This window comes from Callorhinchus milii, unplaced genomic scaffold, assembly GCF_018977255.1.
Source record: "Callorhinchus milii isolate IMCB2004 unplaced genomic scaffold, IMCB_Cmil_1.0 Scaffold1, whole genome shotgun sequence".
Taxonomy (NCBI): domain Eukaryota; kingdom Metazoa; phylum Chordata; class Chondrichthyes; order Chimaeriformes; family Callorhinchidae; genus Callorhinchus; species Callorhinchus milii.
The window spans coordinates 8,372,234-8,386,416 of record NW_024704742.1 but is presented as its reverse complement, the minus strand read 5'-3'; the positions used below and the strand labels follow the sequence as shown (position 1 = coordinate 8,386,416).

General features: G+C 44.4%; 1 protein-coding gene across 1 annotated transcript in view; it reads right to left on the bottom strand.

The window, feature by feature from the left end:
* LOC121849696 overlaps positions 1–8,536 on the bottom strand; it is a 14,023-nt gene extending 5,487 nt beyond the window's left edge. Inside the window, exons 1-2 of the mRNA XM_042338196.1 lie at positions 7,884–8,536; positions 3,015–3,096 (exon numbers count right to left, since the gene is read on the bottom strand). Coding sequence (XP_042194130.1) covers positions 3,015–3,096; positions 7,884–8,433 — 632 coding nt within the window. The 5' untranslated portion in view covers positions 8,434–8,536. The remainder of the gene's footprint in view (positions 1–3,014; positions 3,097–7,883) is intronic.
* Positions 8,537–14,183: the final 5,647 nt, after the last annotated feature.

Below are 14,183 nucleotides of genomic sequence, written 5' to 3'. Positions count from 1 at the left end.
CTGCTCACCCCCCGCCCTGCTCACTCCCCCCCCCCAGCCCTGCTCCCCAGCCCTGCTCACTCCCCCAGCCCTGCTCACTCCCCAGCCCCTGCTCACTCCCCCCCCAGCCCTGCTCACTCCCCCCCAGCCCTGCTCACTCCCCCCCAGCCCTGCTCACTCCCCAGCCCTGCTCACTCCCCGCCCTGCCCACTCCCCCGCTCACTCCCCCTCCTCCCCAGCCCTGCTCACTCCCCCCCCCAGCCCTGCTCACTCCCCCCCAGGCCCTGCTCACTCCCCCCCCCAGCCCTGCTCACTCCCCCCCAGCCCTGCTCACTCCCCAGCCCTGCTCACTCCCCCCAGCCCCTGCTCACTCCCCCAGCCCTGCTCACTCCCCCCCCCAGCCCTGCTCACTCCCCAGCTGCTCATCCCCCCAGCCCTGCTCACTCCCCCCAGCCCTGCTCACTCCCCCCCCAGCCCTGCTCACTCCCCCCAGCCCTGCTCACTCCCCCCAGCCCTGCTCACTCCCCCCCCGCCCCAGCCCTGCTCACTCCCCCAGCCCTGCTCACTCCCCAGGCCTGCTCACTCCCCAGCCCCGCTCACTCCCCGGCCCTGCTCACTCCCCGGCCCTGCTCACTCCCCGGCACTGCTCACTATTCACTGCTCACATAACACAGCCCAAAGCCATGGTACACAGTTCAGTAACCCGACATAGCAGAGATCACAACAACAATGGAGTTGACATCGTGATCAGGTCATACCCTCAATTCATCTCAGAATAAAGGACAGATGGACAGGTGGTTAAAGAGGAGGGAATGTACAAGAGAAGTTTACGAAAAGTTGAGCAACACTGTGAGGTCAAACCCCAACGATTTATTATAACATTCTTTTAACACATTCATAAGATACATTTAATCAACATTCTACAATATTAATATTTCCTGATATATGGACAGGGAATGTTCATATTTAGATCTGTTGTATTTTACAGATTTACAATACCATTTACTGTGTAGTCACATCAGGAAGACGTCTCAAAGCCCTTTACACAGTGGCCTGAGCACTCGAGATGACCAAAAGCAGAGTCAAAAGAGTAAACCTCGAGATGGGGTTTAAAAGGTGTGTAGGGAGGGGGTGAGTGTGGGGGGGCTCTGGGATTGAGGTATGGAGTGTGGGAGCAAAGCTCGTCCACTGTGAGATGGTGTCACTAAGTGTGAACATTACAGATGGTGAAAAGACAAAGGCTGAGGAGAGAGTCGGGAGGAACACAGGTGTGACTGTGCCCTCGATTCCTGCCCACCTGCCCGGCTCAGCAACATGACTGCCAGCCCACCAGCGAGAGGGGGAGACTGGACTTGGGCATTGCAGTGCCAAGCACGGCTCCTTGCCAGCTCAGCTGTGTGTGAAGGTTTTGTCACAAAAGCTCTTTTTATTATGTTCAGCCAAAATGTCAAAATCCAGAATCTGTGACAAGAGGAACCAAACCTTGTATTTTATGTTCAACAATTCATTTACTTACTAAGGCAGAAAATCATCTAACTTCACATTGATTCGATAAGCAGGTTACAGTAGGCAAGGTATGATAGTCAATATTGTGCTGTTATGATACAGAAACACTAACAAGTTCACTTCTTCTCTTCCCAATTTAACTCTTCACATGACAAGGCACTGCACACTGACACATTCTCCTGACATCTTGTCTGGAGTTATACCGTAACATCTGTCACACTTAGAGATTCTACGACTCCATTTGATTTAATTAGGATCGTAGTTCCACAGATCAGCCTGACACTAGCCAACAAGCATCAGTATACTTAACTTCACTGAGACAATAATTAACTACTAATTAATTTCTGATCACAACAGTTGAAGGATAGGAAGCAGAGGGTGAGGATAAAACCATGTTTTCCCGGTTGGCGGCAGATAATTAATCCAATTCTCTCCCTTGTTTATTGTTGCTGTTCAATGCCCAGATTCTGGATAAAACTCTTCATTGTGGCCACTTGTGTCGAGGCCTTTTCTGTGATCTCCTGCAGCTCCCAGTGTCCTGCCCACTCCCTCCACTTCTCCCACTCAGGTCAATGTGTTTCTCAGCCCCTCTCTCACCATCACTAATCCAGGGGTCAGGCACTGTGTCCCTGTTCTCGAACTCTTCCCATAAACCAGTTTGCTTTGTGTCTTCTCTTCCTGCCCCAATGGCCTCTTGTGTAAAAGGTGCTGTAAGTGCAGTGGGTTATATTGGGTTGTGGGGGAATCCCAGCTTGTCCTCACCCGGCATCAGGAGACACCAGGCTGAAGTCCATCCTATCCCACAGTTACTGAGCGCAATTATAGCCAAACTGCTGTATATTGGTTACGCTGTTCTTTACATCAATTTCTATGGGTTTGTAAACCTTTTCACATGATCGTACCTCAGTCTCCATCATATTAGCCATTTTTCGTACCTGTTCAGCAATTCCTGACTTGGCTCCGTTGCAACAGTTAAGGATATTCTTTATTGCAAAGCAAACATCGTACACAACAACAATTGCTAAGAGAAACTGTAAAACAGCCCTCACTGGGTTTACCCTGTGGGTGGCCTCCATGTCAACAATGAGGGGAAAAGCACATGAGCCACTGCAGAACATCTCAGCTTTACCAGTAGATGTGTCTCTTCCTGATTTCATGAACAATTGGATTCTAGTGTTTAGTTTATTGTAGCAATCCGCCATGGCTCTGCTGTCTGTTTTATATTGTTCTATTGTTTCATTCACTCTTATCACTTTCTCTGTTTGCGAAGCAGTGATACTGCCACGAGCTACAGAGATAACACCAGTCCCGACTGCACCCATTACAACTCCCACAATGGTGAGGCTGAGTGTAAACAGCAACTTCTTTACCAATATCTTCTTGAATGTTGTGCCAATGATTATTGCCACAATCAGTATCACTCCGGCAATACGCAGTATGACGCCCGTAATGGTCAGAGCTGTGTCTGATCTGTGAGGGTTGTCGATGTGGTCCGCAGCCTCTCGCAGTGCTCTCAGGTGTCCTCTCACCTGTTCCCTCCACACAGAGAGCTGTGCTTTAAAGCTCTGCACATCATCAGTCCTGTTTGCCAGCTCAGTGAGGAAGGCTTTCCTGTGAACACAAACACAACCAACTCTCAGCTACTGCCCAGACACAGCACCAGACACAGGGAGCCCAGTGGGGTCAGGGCAGCCTTTCCCACAGAGGAAAGTAGTTAGAGATGTCTGAAGAGAAAGATCATGTGTTCTCTGGAGGGATGATTAATCGTTGACTCTGCCCTCTATAATCGTATTCGGTGATTTCCAGAAAGCAGGGGATTCAGAGAAGTTATAAAGAGCTGGTCACATGATCATTTTATTTTATTTACAGCTTTTATTTCAGTTTCTGGACTTTATTAATATGCTACAATATAATTAGTAAATTAGTAATACTATTTATAAATAATAAATAAGAACAGAGAGACTGGGCTTCATATAAATAAATCTTTGAAGGTGGCAGGACAGGGAGATAAAGCTGTTAAAAAAAAGCATACGGGATACTAGGCTTTATAAATAGGGCATAAAATACAAAAGTCAGAAAGTTATGATTAACATTTATAAAACACTGGTTGGGCCTCAGCTAAAGACTGTGTTCAGTTCTGGGCACCACACTTGAGGAAGGATGTCAAGGCATTGGAGAGGGTGCAAAGGAGATTGACCAGGATGGTACCAGGAATGAGGGACGTCAGTTATGAGGAGAGACTAGAGAAGCTGGGATTATTCTCCTTGGGGCAGAGAAAATTAAGAGGAGACTTAATAGAAGATTTTAAAATGATGAGGGGATTCGATAGGGTGAACAAGGAGTGGGAGTGTGGGCATTATTGACAGGTAGCATTGGTCTCACTCCTGACATCCCCTGCCCTGCAGTTAGGTTACTTATCCTCTTTTTCTTTGCCCAGGGAGCAAAGTGTTCTTGAGCAGAGAGCCCAGCAGCGTGAGGAGGGAACTGAGCGAGAATTGTATTTCCACTGGTGGGTGGGTCAGTAACCTGATGACACCAATTTAAAATTGTTGTTAAAGAAACAGAGGGGAGGTGAGGAGATCCTTTTTCACACAGCAAATCATTCAGATCTGGAATGCATTGCCTATAAGGGCGGTGGAAGCTAATTCGATAACAACTTTTAAGAGAGAAGTAGATAATTATTTGGGGAGAACAAGTGTGTAGGGCTATGGGGATTGGAATTGATTTGGCAGCTCTTTTCAAAGAGGCGGCACAGACACAATGGGCCGAATGGCCTCTTCTCTGCTGTATATTTTTATGATTCTATGAAAATAAATACTCTGCAAACATATAATAACAATCCTTCCATTTGATATACAGCCTTTTCACGTGTTAGAGACTTGCAAAGCACTCCACAGAATATACTGAAAAGTGAATCGACTGTATATTTTATGAGCTGAAAAAAGGGGACAATTGCGTACAGCAGTGTCCTACAAACAGTCGTGGATTGTGTGACCAATTATTACTATTATTTATTTATTTTTGAAAGGATTATTACCTCCGGAAAAGCAATCCGCCAATCAACTGACAACCGTGTTTCTACCTACTGATAGGTAAACAGAGGTGTGTGGAGTAAGGAAACTTACTCAAAGTTTCGCACTGCTTGGGAATTGAATCCAGGTCCTCTCGTTTGCAAGGCAAGTGCTCTAATCAGTAAGCTCCATTATTAATATAGATGCTGTCCGGAGTGGAGGGCACTATATAAATCCAAGTTGTTGTTGTTAATATTCTAAATTATTCTATTAATTTATATGTAACTAGTTGTACGCGTTGCAGTTACGCTTACAATCAAAGAATGTAGATTGATACACAGACAGACACACAGACAGACATTTCATCTTGATCTATACTCATCTGGAAGGTCTCCTGTGGGAAGACTTTGTTCTACAGTTTCATTTAATGTGCCTTCTCTCTTTTGTCTAGCATTTTTGCTTATTCTTGAAAAGTTTGATTTTCACTTAGGCATCTTTATGATGATCAATAGAGATGTATAATTTATAATCACTAGGATATCCTCCCGACGTGAAAGGTGCTTTAAAGATGCAATTTTATTGTTCCTGCTGCTTAGCTTCGTCTGTGTTCTTTGTTTTGTTCCCGCTGCCACTTAGCTCCAAGATACAAAGCCTTTCCTATGAGGTATAAATCATGTCTCGACATCAATTGGTTATTGATATACTTCTTGAAGCGCAGACAGACATTGCCGTTTAATTAGTATAGATTACAATATAACTATCTGTCATTAAACATCTGTCACCTCTCAGCCCAGTTCCCCAATCTAACCATCTCCCTCTTCTGTCCACGTGTCCTGTTATCAGTAACTTAATCCACGTTTAAGCCCCAATTGCAGGTCATTATCGTGCAGTAACCACCAGGGACTCCAACACTGAGCCCTGGGCACCTGCCAGTCACTGGCGACATCTCATTCTACTTCGGGAACCACTGCCCTTTACTTCCTCTGATTCAGGCAACTTCTCATCCACTTTACACGTCCCTCTATCCTGCAGCACTGACAGGTGTTTGGAGCCAGAAACAGACTATTCCCTGCACCCCCCCACCCACCCCGCCATCTCTGAACCTGGATGGGGGGGTGGGGGGAATAGAGATAGAAATAATAATATAATAATACTTGCATTTGATACAGCACTTTTCAGATCTTCTAGATGTCTCAAAACGCTTCAAAGAATATACTGTAAGGTGAATTGACTGTATATTTGTGGGTTGAACTCAGCAACAAATTGCGCACAGCAGTGCTCACAAACAGGCGTGGATTGAAGTGACCAATTTATTATTGTTTTTTCTTGAGGGATTATTATCAGGCGTGTGGAGTAAGGAGACTTGCCCAAGGTTTCGCCCTGACCTGCCGGGAATCAAACCCAGGTCTCTCGCTTGAGAGGCGAGTGTCTAACCTCTGAGCTACAGGACTCCAGTAATCAGATAAAGAGCCAATCAGACAGAGTCGGACGAGAACAAGTAATTCATTCACATCTGTACATACCTGTCCTTAGTGGCGCTGACTGTGTCTGTTAAATAAGGGAGAAACAAGAGCCATTATTACTGGTTATTATCAGATGCTAAATGACCAACTGGTGACAATGCATCTTGGGGGTAGGGTGTGTGTGTCTGGGGTGGGGGAAGCAGGGTCTCGGGGCTGAACAGGCTCCAAGGTGACATGTTTGGGAATGGAATTTAGTCCATCCTATAATAATAATTCTTGCAATTGATACAGAGCCTTATCATGTCTTCGAGACGCCTCAAAGCGCTTCACAGAATATACTGTAAAGGGAATTGACAGTATATTTTTTGGGTGAAATGCCCACACTGTGATGATCTCTCGTCCGGTTCCTGAGCCTGGCAGGTCCACAGTATTCAAGGGCACTGCTGATGACAGCACAGCACAGCCTGGCTGACTGGGAGGATCTGGAAGGGCAGACCATTCACTGGGGGCAGGGACTCTTCACACTCAGATCCTGTTCACCCTGCAAAGCCCTAATGAGTAGGATGGTCCTACCTGAAGAAACAGTGGGAAGCTTCCCACACGGTGCTCTCAATGGCAAACTGCGATTTTAGCTGATTAAACTCCAGCAGTTACCTTAAAACACAGTCTAGAGTCCCAAAGCCTTGGCTCTCACCAGCCTTTGCCTAATTCTCTCCAGTATTAGATAAGCAGTGGGTGTCCATCCAGGGAGAGAGTGTGCATTCCATTCCAGACATGGAAATTTTCACCTATGTGGATATTCAGTTTGGTTGTGAGACTCTTAAGCACAGCAATGGGTTTCCGCGTGTGTCAGACACACTGCTGACCAAAACAAATTGTATATGTATTTATTTATCTATTGAATTTGCGGGGCCATGGGGTAAGGTTGGGGGAGTGGGACTAGTTGGATAGCTCTTTCAAAGAGCTGGCACAGGCACGATGAGCCGAATGGCCTCCTTCTGTGCTGTAAGATTCAATGATTCTATGTGATTTTTTACCAAATATCGAGGTGTAGAATTATAGTCCCAGCTGGCCAAAGGGTTAAGATGGAGCTGGAGAGCAGGCGGGAGGTATAGACAGAGAGGTCCAGAGGTGAGGAGGTGCTGGTGGAGTCTCGCATAATGGTTTCTGCTTTGGTCAGTTACAGAAAGTTGAGGCACATCCAGGATTTGATGTGTCAGGACAGTGAGAGCCGGGAGTCGAGGGCCACATGCAGATACATGTGGAAGTGGAGCTTGCGCCCCTGTGGATGGCATCACTGAGGGAGAAGAGGATTACTGGGGAATAATAATAATATTAGATAATAATTTTGGGAGGACAGGCTTGCAGGCTATGGGGAGAGAGCGGTGGAGTAGGATTCAATTGGAAGCGGTTTTCAAACAGCCGGCACAGAACGATGGGCCGAATGGCCTCCTTCAGTGCTGTATAATTTTATGATTCTGTGATAATAATCCTTGCTTTTGATATAGCACCTTATCACATTGTTCAGATGTCTCAAAGCGCTTCATAGAATATGTTGTAAAGTGAATTGACTCTATATTTTGTAGGTGAATGAGGCAGCCAATTGTGCACAGCAGTGTCCCACAAGCAGTCATGAATTGAGTGACCAAAGAATTATTTTTATTCTTTGAGGGATTATTACCCATGGAAAGCGATCTGCCAATTGACTAATAACCAGGTTCCTACTTACTACTAGATAAACAGAGGGAGTAAGAAAACTTGCGTAAGGTTTCTCCCCGCCCAGGAATTGAACGTGGGTCCTCTTGTTTGTGAGGTGAGTGCTCTATCCAATACACTACAGTACTCCAAATAGGATTTCAGGATAAATCCCTGAGGAACACCGTGGGTGACTGAGAAAGGGAAGCGACTATGACGATGACTGTACCTTCCAGATGTTTATAAACCTCTTCATACGCCATCACTTCATTCTCCATCACTTCAGCCACACCGTGAATATGTTTAGCAACATCTGCCCTGGCTCCACGGTTGAGATAATGCCCATCGTTTACTCTGGAGATCAGAGATGATATGAAAGGCAGCCTTGTCTGAGCTGCTGACCCGGCCCTGGATGTCACTGTCTCCTGTTTGTTCATTGTTTCAGCCACAGCAGCAAATACAGCCAAGTGTTCAGTGAGACTCTCAGCTCCACCAGGAAATGTGGTTTCTGATTTCTTACTATATTGCTTCAAGATCCGAACTGCTCGTGAGAGTTTTGTGTAACACTCTGCCATTTCTCTGCTGTCCTTTGCATATTGTTCCCTGATATCATTAACCCTTTCCTGTCTGTATGTTTGGGTTACAGTGTCCGTGTCACAAGCTGCAGTGTTGTCAGCCCCACCAGCCACACTCTGGCCGACTCCCACTCTCGGGCCAGGTTTGTGAATCGAGTAAATGTCGTCTGCGATCTCTCGTAGGTCTCTGATGTAGCTGATCATCCACACTCTCCACACAGGGAACAAGGTGACAAAATCTTTCACATCCTCCTTCCTCTGTTCAACCTCAGCTTTGTAAGATTTCCTGTTAATATTAGAAACTCAATTAGAAGCCCAGCTCAGAGGAAGGCCCAAGGAACCTGCCTTTTCCCCATTGTCTCCTCCCTCTTCCCCACAAAATATTAAAAGGATACTGGGAAAAGAGCAAACTGGTATGGTTATGGCTTGGATTGAACCCTAATAAAATGAATAACAGCTGTGTTCTTACAGGGTGTCAGAAGAAAACTGAATTGGACAGGAAATAACTACTGTACGCAATTAGAAATGGAGAGTGAAAGAATCAAAATGCATTCTGCATCGAGGGAGTCAATTAAATATCGAGGGGTATGTAAATACCGAGACCATTGACATCACAATTGGCACTGGTTTGAGCGGGATTTCACTAGTACAGCCACAAAGACAACAAATTACTATAGCTTTGAATGTAGCAGAAGAGGAATGAGAATATTTTAAGACTTTGGAAGGAGGTATCAAATGCCATTACAGGATGTGATGAATATTAAGTGGTGCGGTGCTGTGCATAAAACAATGTGAAGATTGAGCAATACAAATTTGTCACCAAAAAACAAGAGCAAGTGGAACTGTTCACACAATATTTTATGGCACAGTACTCCCCATTTTTGTGGGCGAAATGCAGTAGCCAACTGTGCACAGCAGTGTCCCGCAAACAGTCATGGAATGAGTGACCAAATTATTATTGTTGTTTTTTTGAGGGATTATTATCCCCGGTAAAACGATTCACGAATCGACTAACAACTGGGTTCCTACTTACTATAATAATAATAATCCTTGCATTTGATATAGCGCTTTTCATGTCTTCTAGACGTCCCAAAGCGCTTCACAAAATATACTGTAAAGTGAATTGACTGTATATTTGTGGGCGAACGCGGCAGCCAAATGCACACAGCAATGTCCCACAAACAGTCGTAGATTGAAAATGACCAATTTATTATTATTTTTTGTTTTTGGAGGGATTATTATTAGGCTCTGTGTGGAGTAAGGAAACTTGCCCAAGGTTTCGCCCTCTGCCTGGAATTGAACTTAGGTCCCTCGCTTGCAAGGTGTGTGCTCTAACCATTGAGCGACAGGACTACACGTAGAATCATAGAATACAGCACCCTAAGGAGGCCATTCAGCCCATTGTGCCTGTGCCGGCTCTTTGAAAGAGCTACCAACTAGTCCTACTCCCTCACTCTTCCCCCCAAGCCCTGAAAATTTTTAAGTACCTATTCAATTCCCTTTTGAAAATTTCTATCAAATCTGCTTCCACCACCCTTTCAGGCAGTGCATTCTCTGTAATAACTCTCCGGATAAAAATATTTCTCCTGATCTCCCCTCTTGTTCTTTTGTCAATTATCTTAAATCAATGTGCCCTGGTTACTGACCCATAATAATAACAATAATAATAATCCTTGCATTTGATGGAGCAATTTTCACGTCTTCTCGACGTCTCAAAGCGCTTCACAGAATATACTGTAAAATGAATTTGACCGTATATTTGTGGGTGAAATTTGACAGCCAATTGTGCACAGCAGTGTCCCACAAACAGTCGTGGATTGAAAATGTGGATTGTTTTGTTTTGGAGGGATTATTATCAGGCGTGTGGGGTAAGGAAACTTGCCCAGGTTTCGCTCTGTCTGGAATTGAACCCAGGTGTCTCGCTTGCAAGGTGAGTGCTCTAACCACTGAGCTGCAAGACTCCACAATCCATCCACCAAAGGAAACGGTTTCTCCTACTTATCAAAACCCCTCATAATTTTGAACACCGCGATTAAATCTCCTCAGCTGTCACAAAGCACAATTTAAACCAAGCCACGACATTGGTAAAACAAAGAATTCACAATTATTTATTGTGTGTGTTTTTTCTGGGACTCACATGATGGCTTCCGTGGATTCACAGCTGATATCTGTTGTGGCCAAGAAGATTCTTGAAAATGTGATAAGGCGTTATAACAAATGCATTGATTATTATTATCTGTGTACAAAACACTACAGCGAGGGTAAGTCTGCTGACTTGTCTCACTTTGAGGAGTGAGAGACCCTTCCCCGGGAATTCTATGGGACCATAATTTGTCAAAAATTTACAACACAGACAAGCCCGCCTTGTTGTTTAAGCGCACCCGGACACAACTTACTGCATTGAGGGACAACCCTGTACTGGAGGTAAACAACCTGAAGACCGCAGTTCAATTATGGTCACATCCAACACTGAACAGATAAGCTACAGCCTCTCATAATAGAAAAATCAAAATCCCTGTAATGCTTCAAAAACATCAAATATTGTTAGAATTTACACTTTTTGTATAATGTTAGAATCATAATAGATGTTGCGAACGGGTTAACTTTTAAGTTAAGTGTGTTGTGGGCAGCTGGACTGAAACTCCCTGCACGTACACGAGATAACGGACTGTCTCAAGGACAGTGTGTTTGTGTGTGTGAGGCACGTACACCCCATGAGGTGTTCACGTGAACCCGGCATGATTTTGACCAAGTGATCTAATATCCGCACCATGATTGGATGAATATTGGTATAAGAGTTCCGATAACTTTGTGTATGGGTCCGTCCCGGGTCGCGGAGACAAGGATACAGAGATGGAAGACTGAGAGCTGGAAACACTAAGACTGAGGATATCAGATGGAAGATTGAAAGCTGGAAGCAAGAAGACTGAAAGCATGAAGAATGAAGCTTGTGTGCTGTAAAGACACAGTGCTGAACTCTTGAACTTGAGATATCTATAGTGGTGCTTTTCTGTTGTAAGATCTGTTGATTGTATCGGCCTTTGGTCTGACCCATCGGGATATTGGGGAATAACGAACAAATTATAATAAAACAGTCTGATATCTGGTTAGAGGAATTAGCGTTATTTCCTTGCAGATTTGGCTGATTTTATTTTCTAACAATATCTACCGGCAAAAATGAAGCCAAAGCCTGGATAACATCTGATTTTCTCCAAAAAGTGCTGTATGAAGCTCTTATTTTGCAAAACGAAGAGTTCATGGATCTTTTTGTTAATGAGGATGTAAATGAGCAATGTACTGCAGCACGAGCAGATGAAGATATCATCTTCTCAGTAAGGAAGGAACTAGAGTAAGGAAGGAACTAGAAAAAANGGAGGAGGATTGGCAATATTAATCAAGGATACGGTTATAGCCATGGAAAGGGTCGAGGTGCTGGAGGATCCCCAAAACAGAAGCTATCTGGTTAAAGTTAAGGAACAAAAAAGGAGTTGTTACGCTGGTAGGGGTATACTATAGACCACCAAATAGTGGGAAGGAAATAGATGAGCAGATCTGCAAGCAGATCTCAGACAGATGCAAGGCCAATAGAGTTGTGATAATGGGGGACTTTAATTATCCCAACATAGACTGGCAAAACAACAGCGCAAAGGGCAAGGAGAGGGAAAGATTGCTAAAATGCATACAGGATAACTTTCTTGATCAGTATGTTTCCAGCCCAATGAGGAAGGAAGCAGTTCTGGGGAATGAAGTAGGGCAAGTGGAGCAGGTTTCAGTGGGAGAGCATCTGGGCAATAGTGATCACAACATCATTAGATTCAGAGTGCATATGGAAAGGGACAAGGAACAATCAAAGGTGAAGATGTTCAAATGGAAGAGGGTTAATTTCAGTGAGTTAAAAAGAGACCCAGCCAAGGTGGGCTGGAAAGAAAGATTGGCAGGTAAAACAACTAAAGGCAGTGGGAAGTCTTCAAGGATGAGATAGCTCGGGGACAGAACAAATACATCTGTCCCACAAAAGGGAAAAGCAGGCCAATCAAACTCCTGGATGACGAAGGTAATTGATCTAGAATGAAGCAGAAAAAGGAGGCATATGACAAATGTCAAACCCAAGATACAGAAGACAACCAAATAGAATATAAAAATACAGAAGAGAACTGAAAAAGGAAAAAGAGGGGCACAAAAAAAAAAGGTAAGCGGGTAACATTAAAGGAAATCCTAAAATATTTTACAAACATATCAAGAAAAAAAGGTTAGTCAAAGGTAGGGTGAGGCCAATAAGGACCAAGGCGGAAATCTTGTTGTGGAGGCAGAGGGCATAGCTGATGTACTGAATGAGTACTTTGCATCTGTCTTCACAAAAAAACGGATGCACCAAATGCCACAATATCGGAGAGAGGGTAGAGGAAATGGATAGGATAAGTGTAAACAGAGAGGAAGAACTGAAAAGGTTGACTGGGCTCAAGGTAGATAAGTCGCCCGGTCCGGACGGGATGCAGCCAAGGATACTATGGAAGGCACGGATACAAATAACGGAGGCTTTGGCTACAATTTTTCAATCTTCGTTGGACTCAGGGGTGGTGCCAGAGGACTGGAGAGTGGCCAATGTTACTCTTCTGTACAAAAAAGGGCAGAAGGACAAGCGTGGGAACTACAGGCCAGAGACCTAGCCAAGGTGGACTGGAAAGAAAGATTGGCAGGTAAAACAACTAAAGGGCAGTGGGAAGTCATTTGGCATTTGACAAAGTGCCACATAAAAGATTTGTAAGAAAAATAGAAGCCCATGGTATAAAAGGGAGAGTGGCAGCATGGATCCAGAACTGGCTGGGAGACAGAAACCAGAATTGTGGTGAACGGTTGCTTTTCTGACTGGAGGGAAGTGTACAGTGGCGTCCCCCAGGGATCAGTATTGGGACCACTGCTCTTCTTAATATATATATAAATGATCTGGACTTGGGTATAGCAAGTACCATTTCCAAATTTGCGGACAACACAAAGCCCACTGCAGAAAGATATAGACAGAATGGTAAAATGGGTAGACACATGGCAGATGAATTTCAATGTGGAGAAATACGATGTAATGCATTTTGGAAGAAAGAATGAGGGGAGGCAATATAGGCTGGTAATACAATCTTAAGGGGGGTAAAGAACAGAGATATCTGGGGGTTCAGGTAAATGAATCCTTGAAGGTGGCAGGACAGGTAGATAAAGATATAAAAAGGGCATATGGGATACAAGGCTTTATAAATAGCGGCATAGAGTACAAGAGTCAGGAGGTTATGATTAACTTATATAAAACACTGGTTAGGCCTCAATTAGAATACTGCGCCCAGTTCTGGGCAACACACTATAGGAAGGATGTTAAGGCATTGGAAAGGGTGCAGAGGAGATTTACGAGGATGGTACCAGGAATGAGGGACCTTGATTATAAGGAAAGGCTAAAGAGGTTAGGATTATTCTCATTGGAGCAGAGAAGGTTACGAGGAGACCTAATAGAAGTCTTCAAAATCACTGGTAAAACAAGAGAATTCACAATTATTTAGTGTGTGTGTTTTTTTCTGGGATTCACATGATGGCTTCCGTGGATTCACAGCTGATACCTGTAGTGGCCAAGAAGATTCTGATCAGGTGATGTGTGAAGCTCTTATTTTGTAAAATGAAGAGTTCATGGATCTTGTTGTTAATGAGGATGTAAATGGGCAGTGTACTGCAGCACTGGTAGATGAAGATATCATCACTTCAGTAAGGAAAGAACTAGAGGACATACAAGAAGCGGAGTAACCTGAAAACAACGCCATTATGCGGGTGTGAAGAGAGGCATTTAGTGTATGTGAAGGATTGCAGACCTCTGTTGTTCAATCTGAGCCATTGGCACAAATGGCTGAAATTGAAAGGCGGAAGAGGACACTGTGCCAGATAGTTGGTTCGATCTCCTTACCGGCCAGGTACAGTACTTG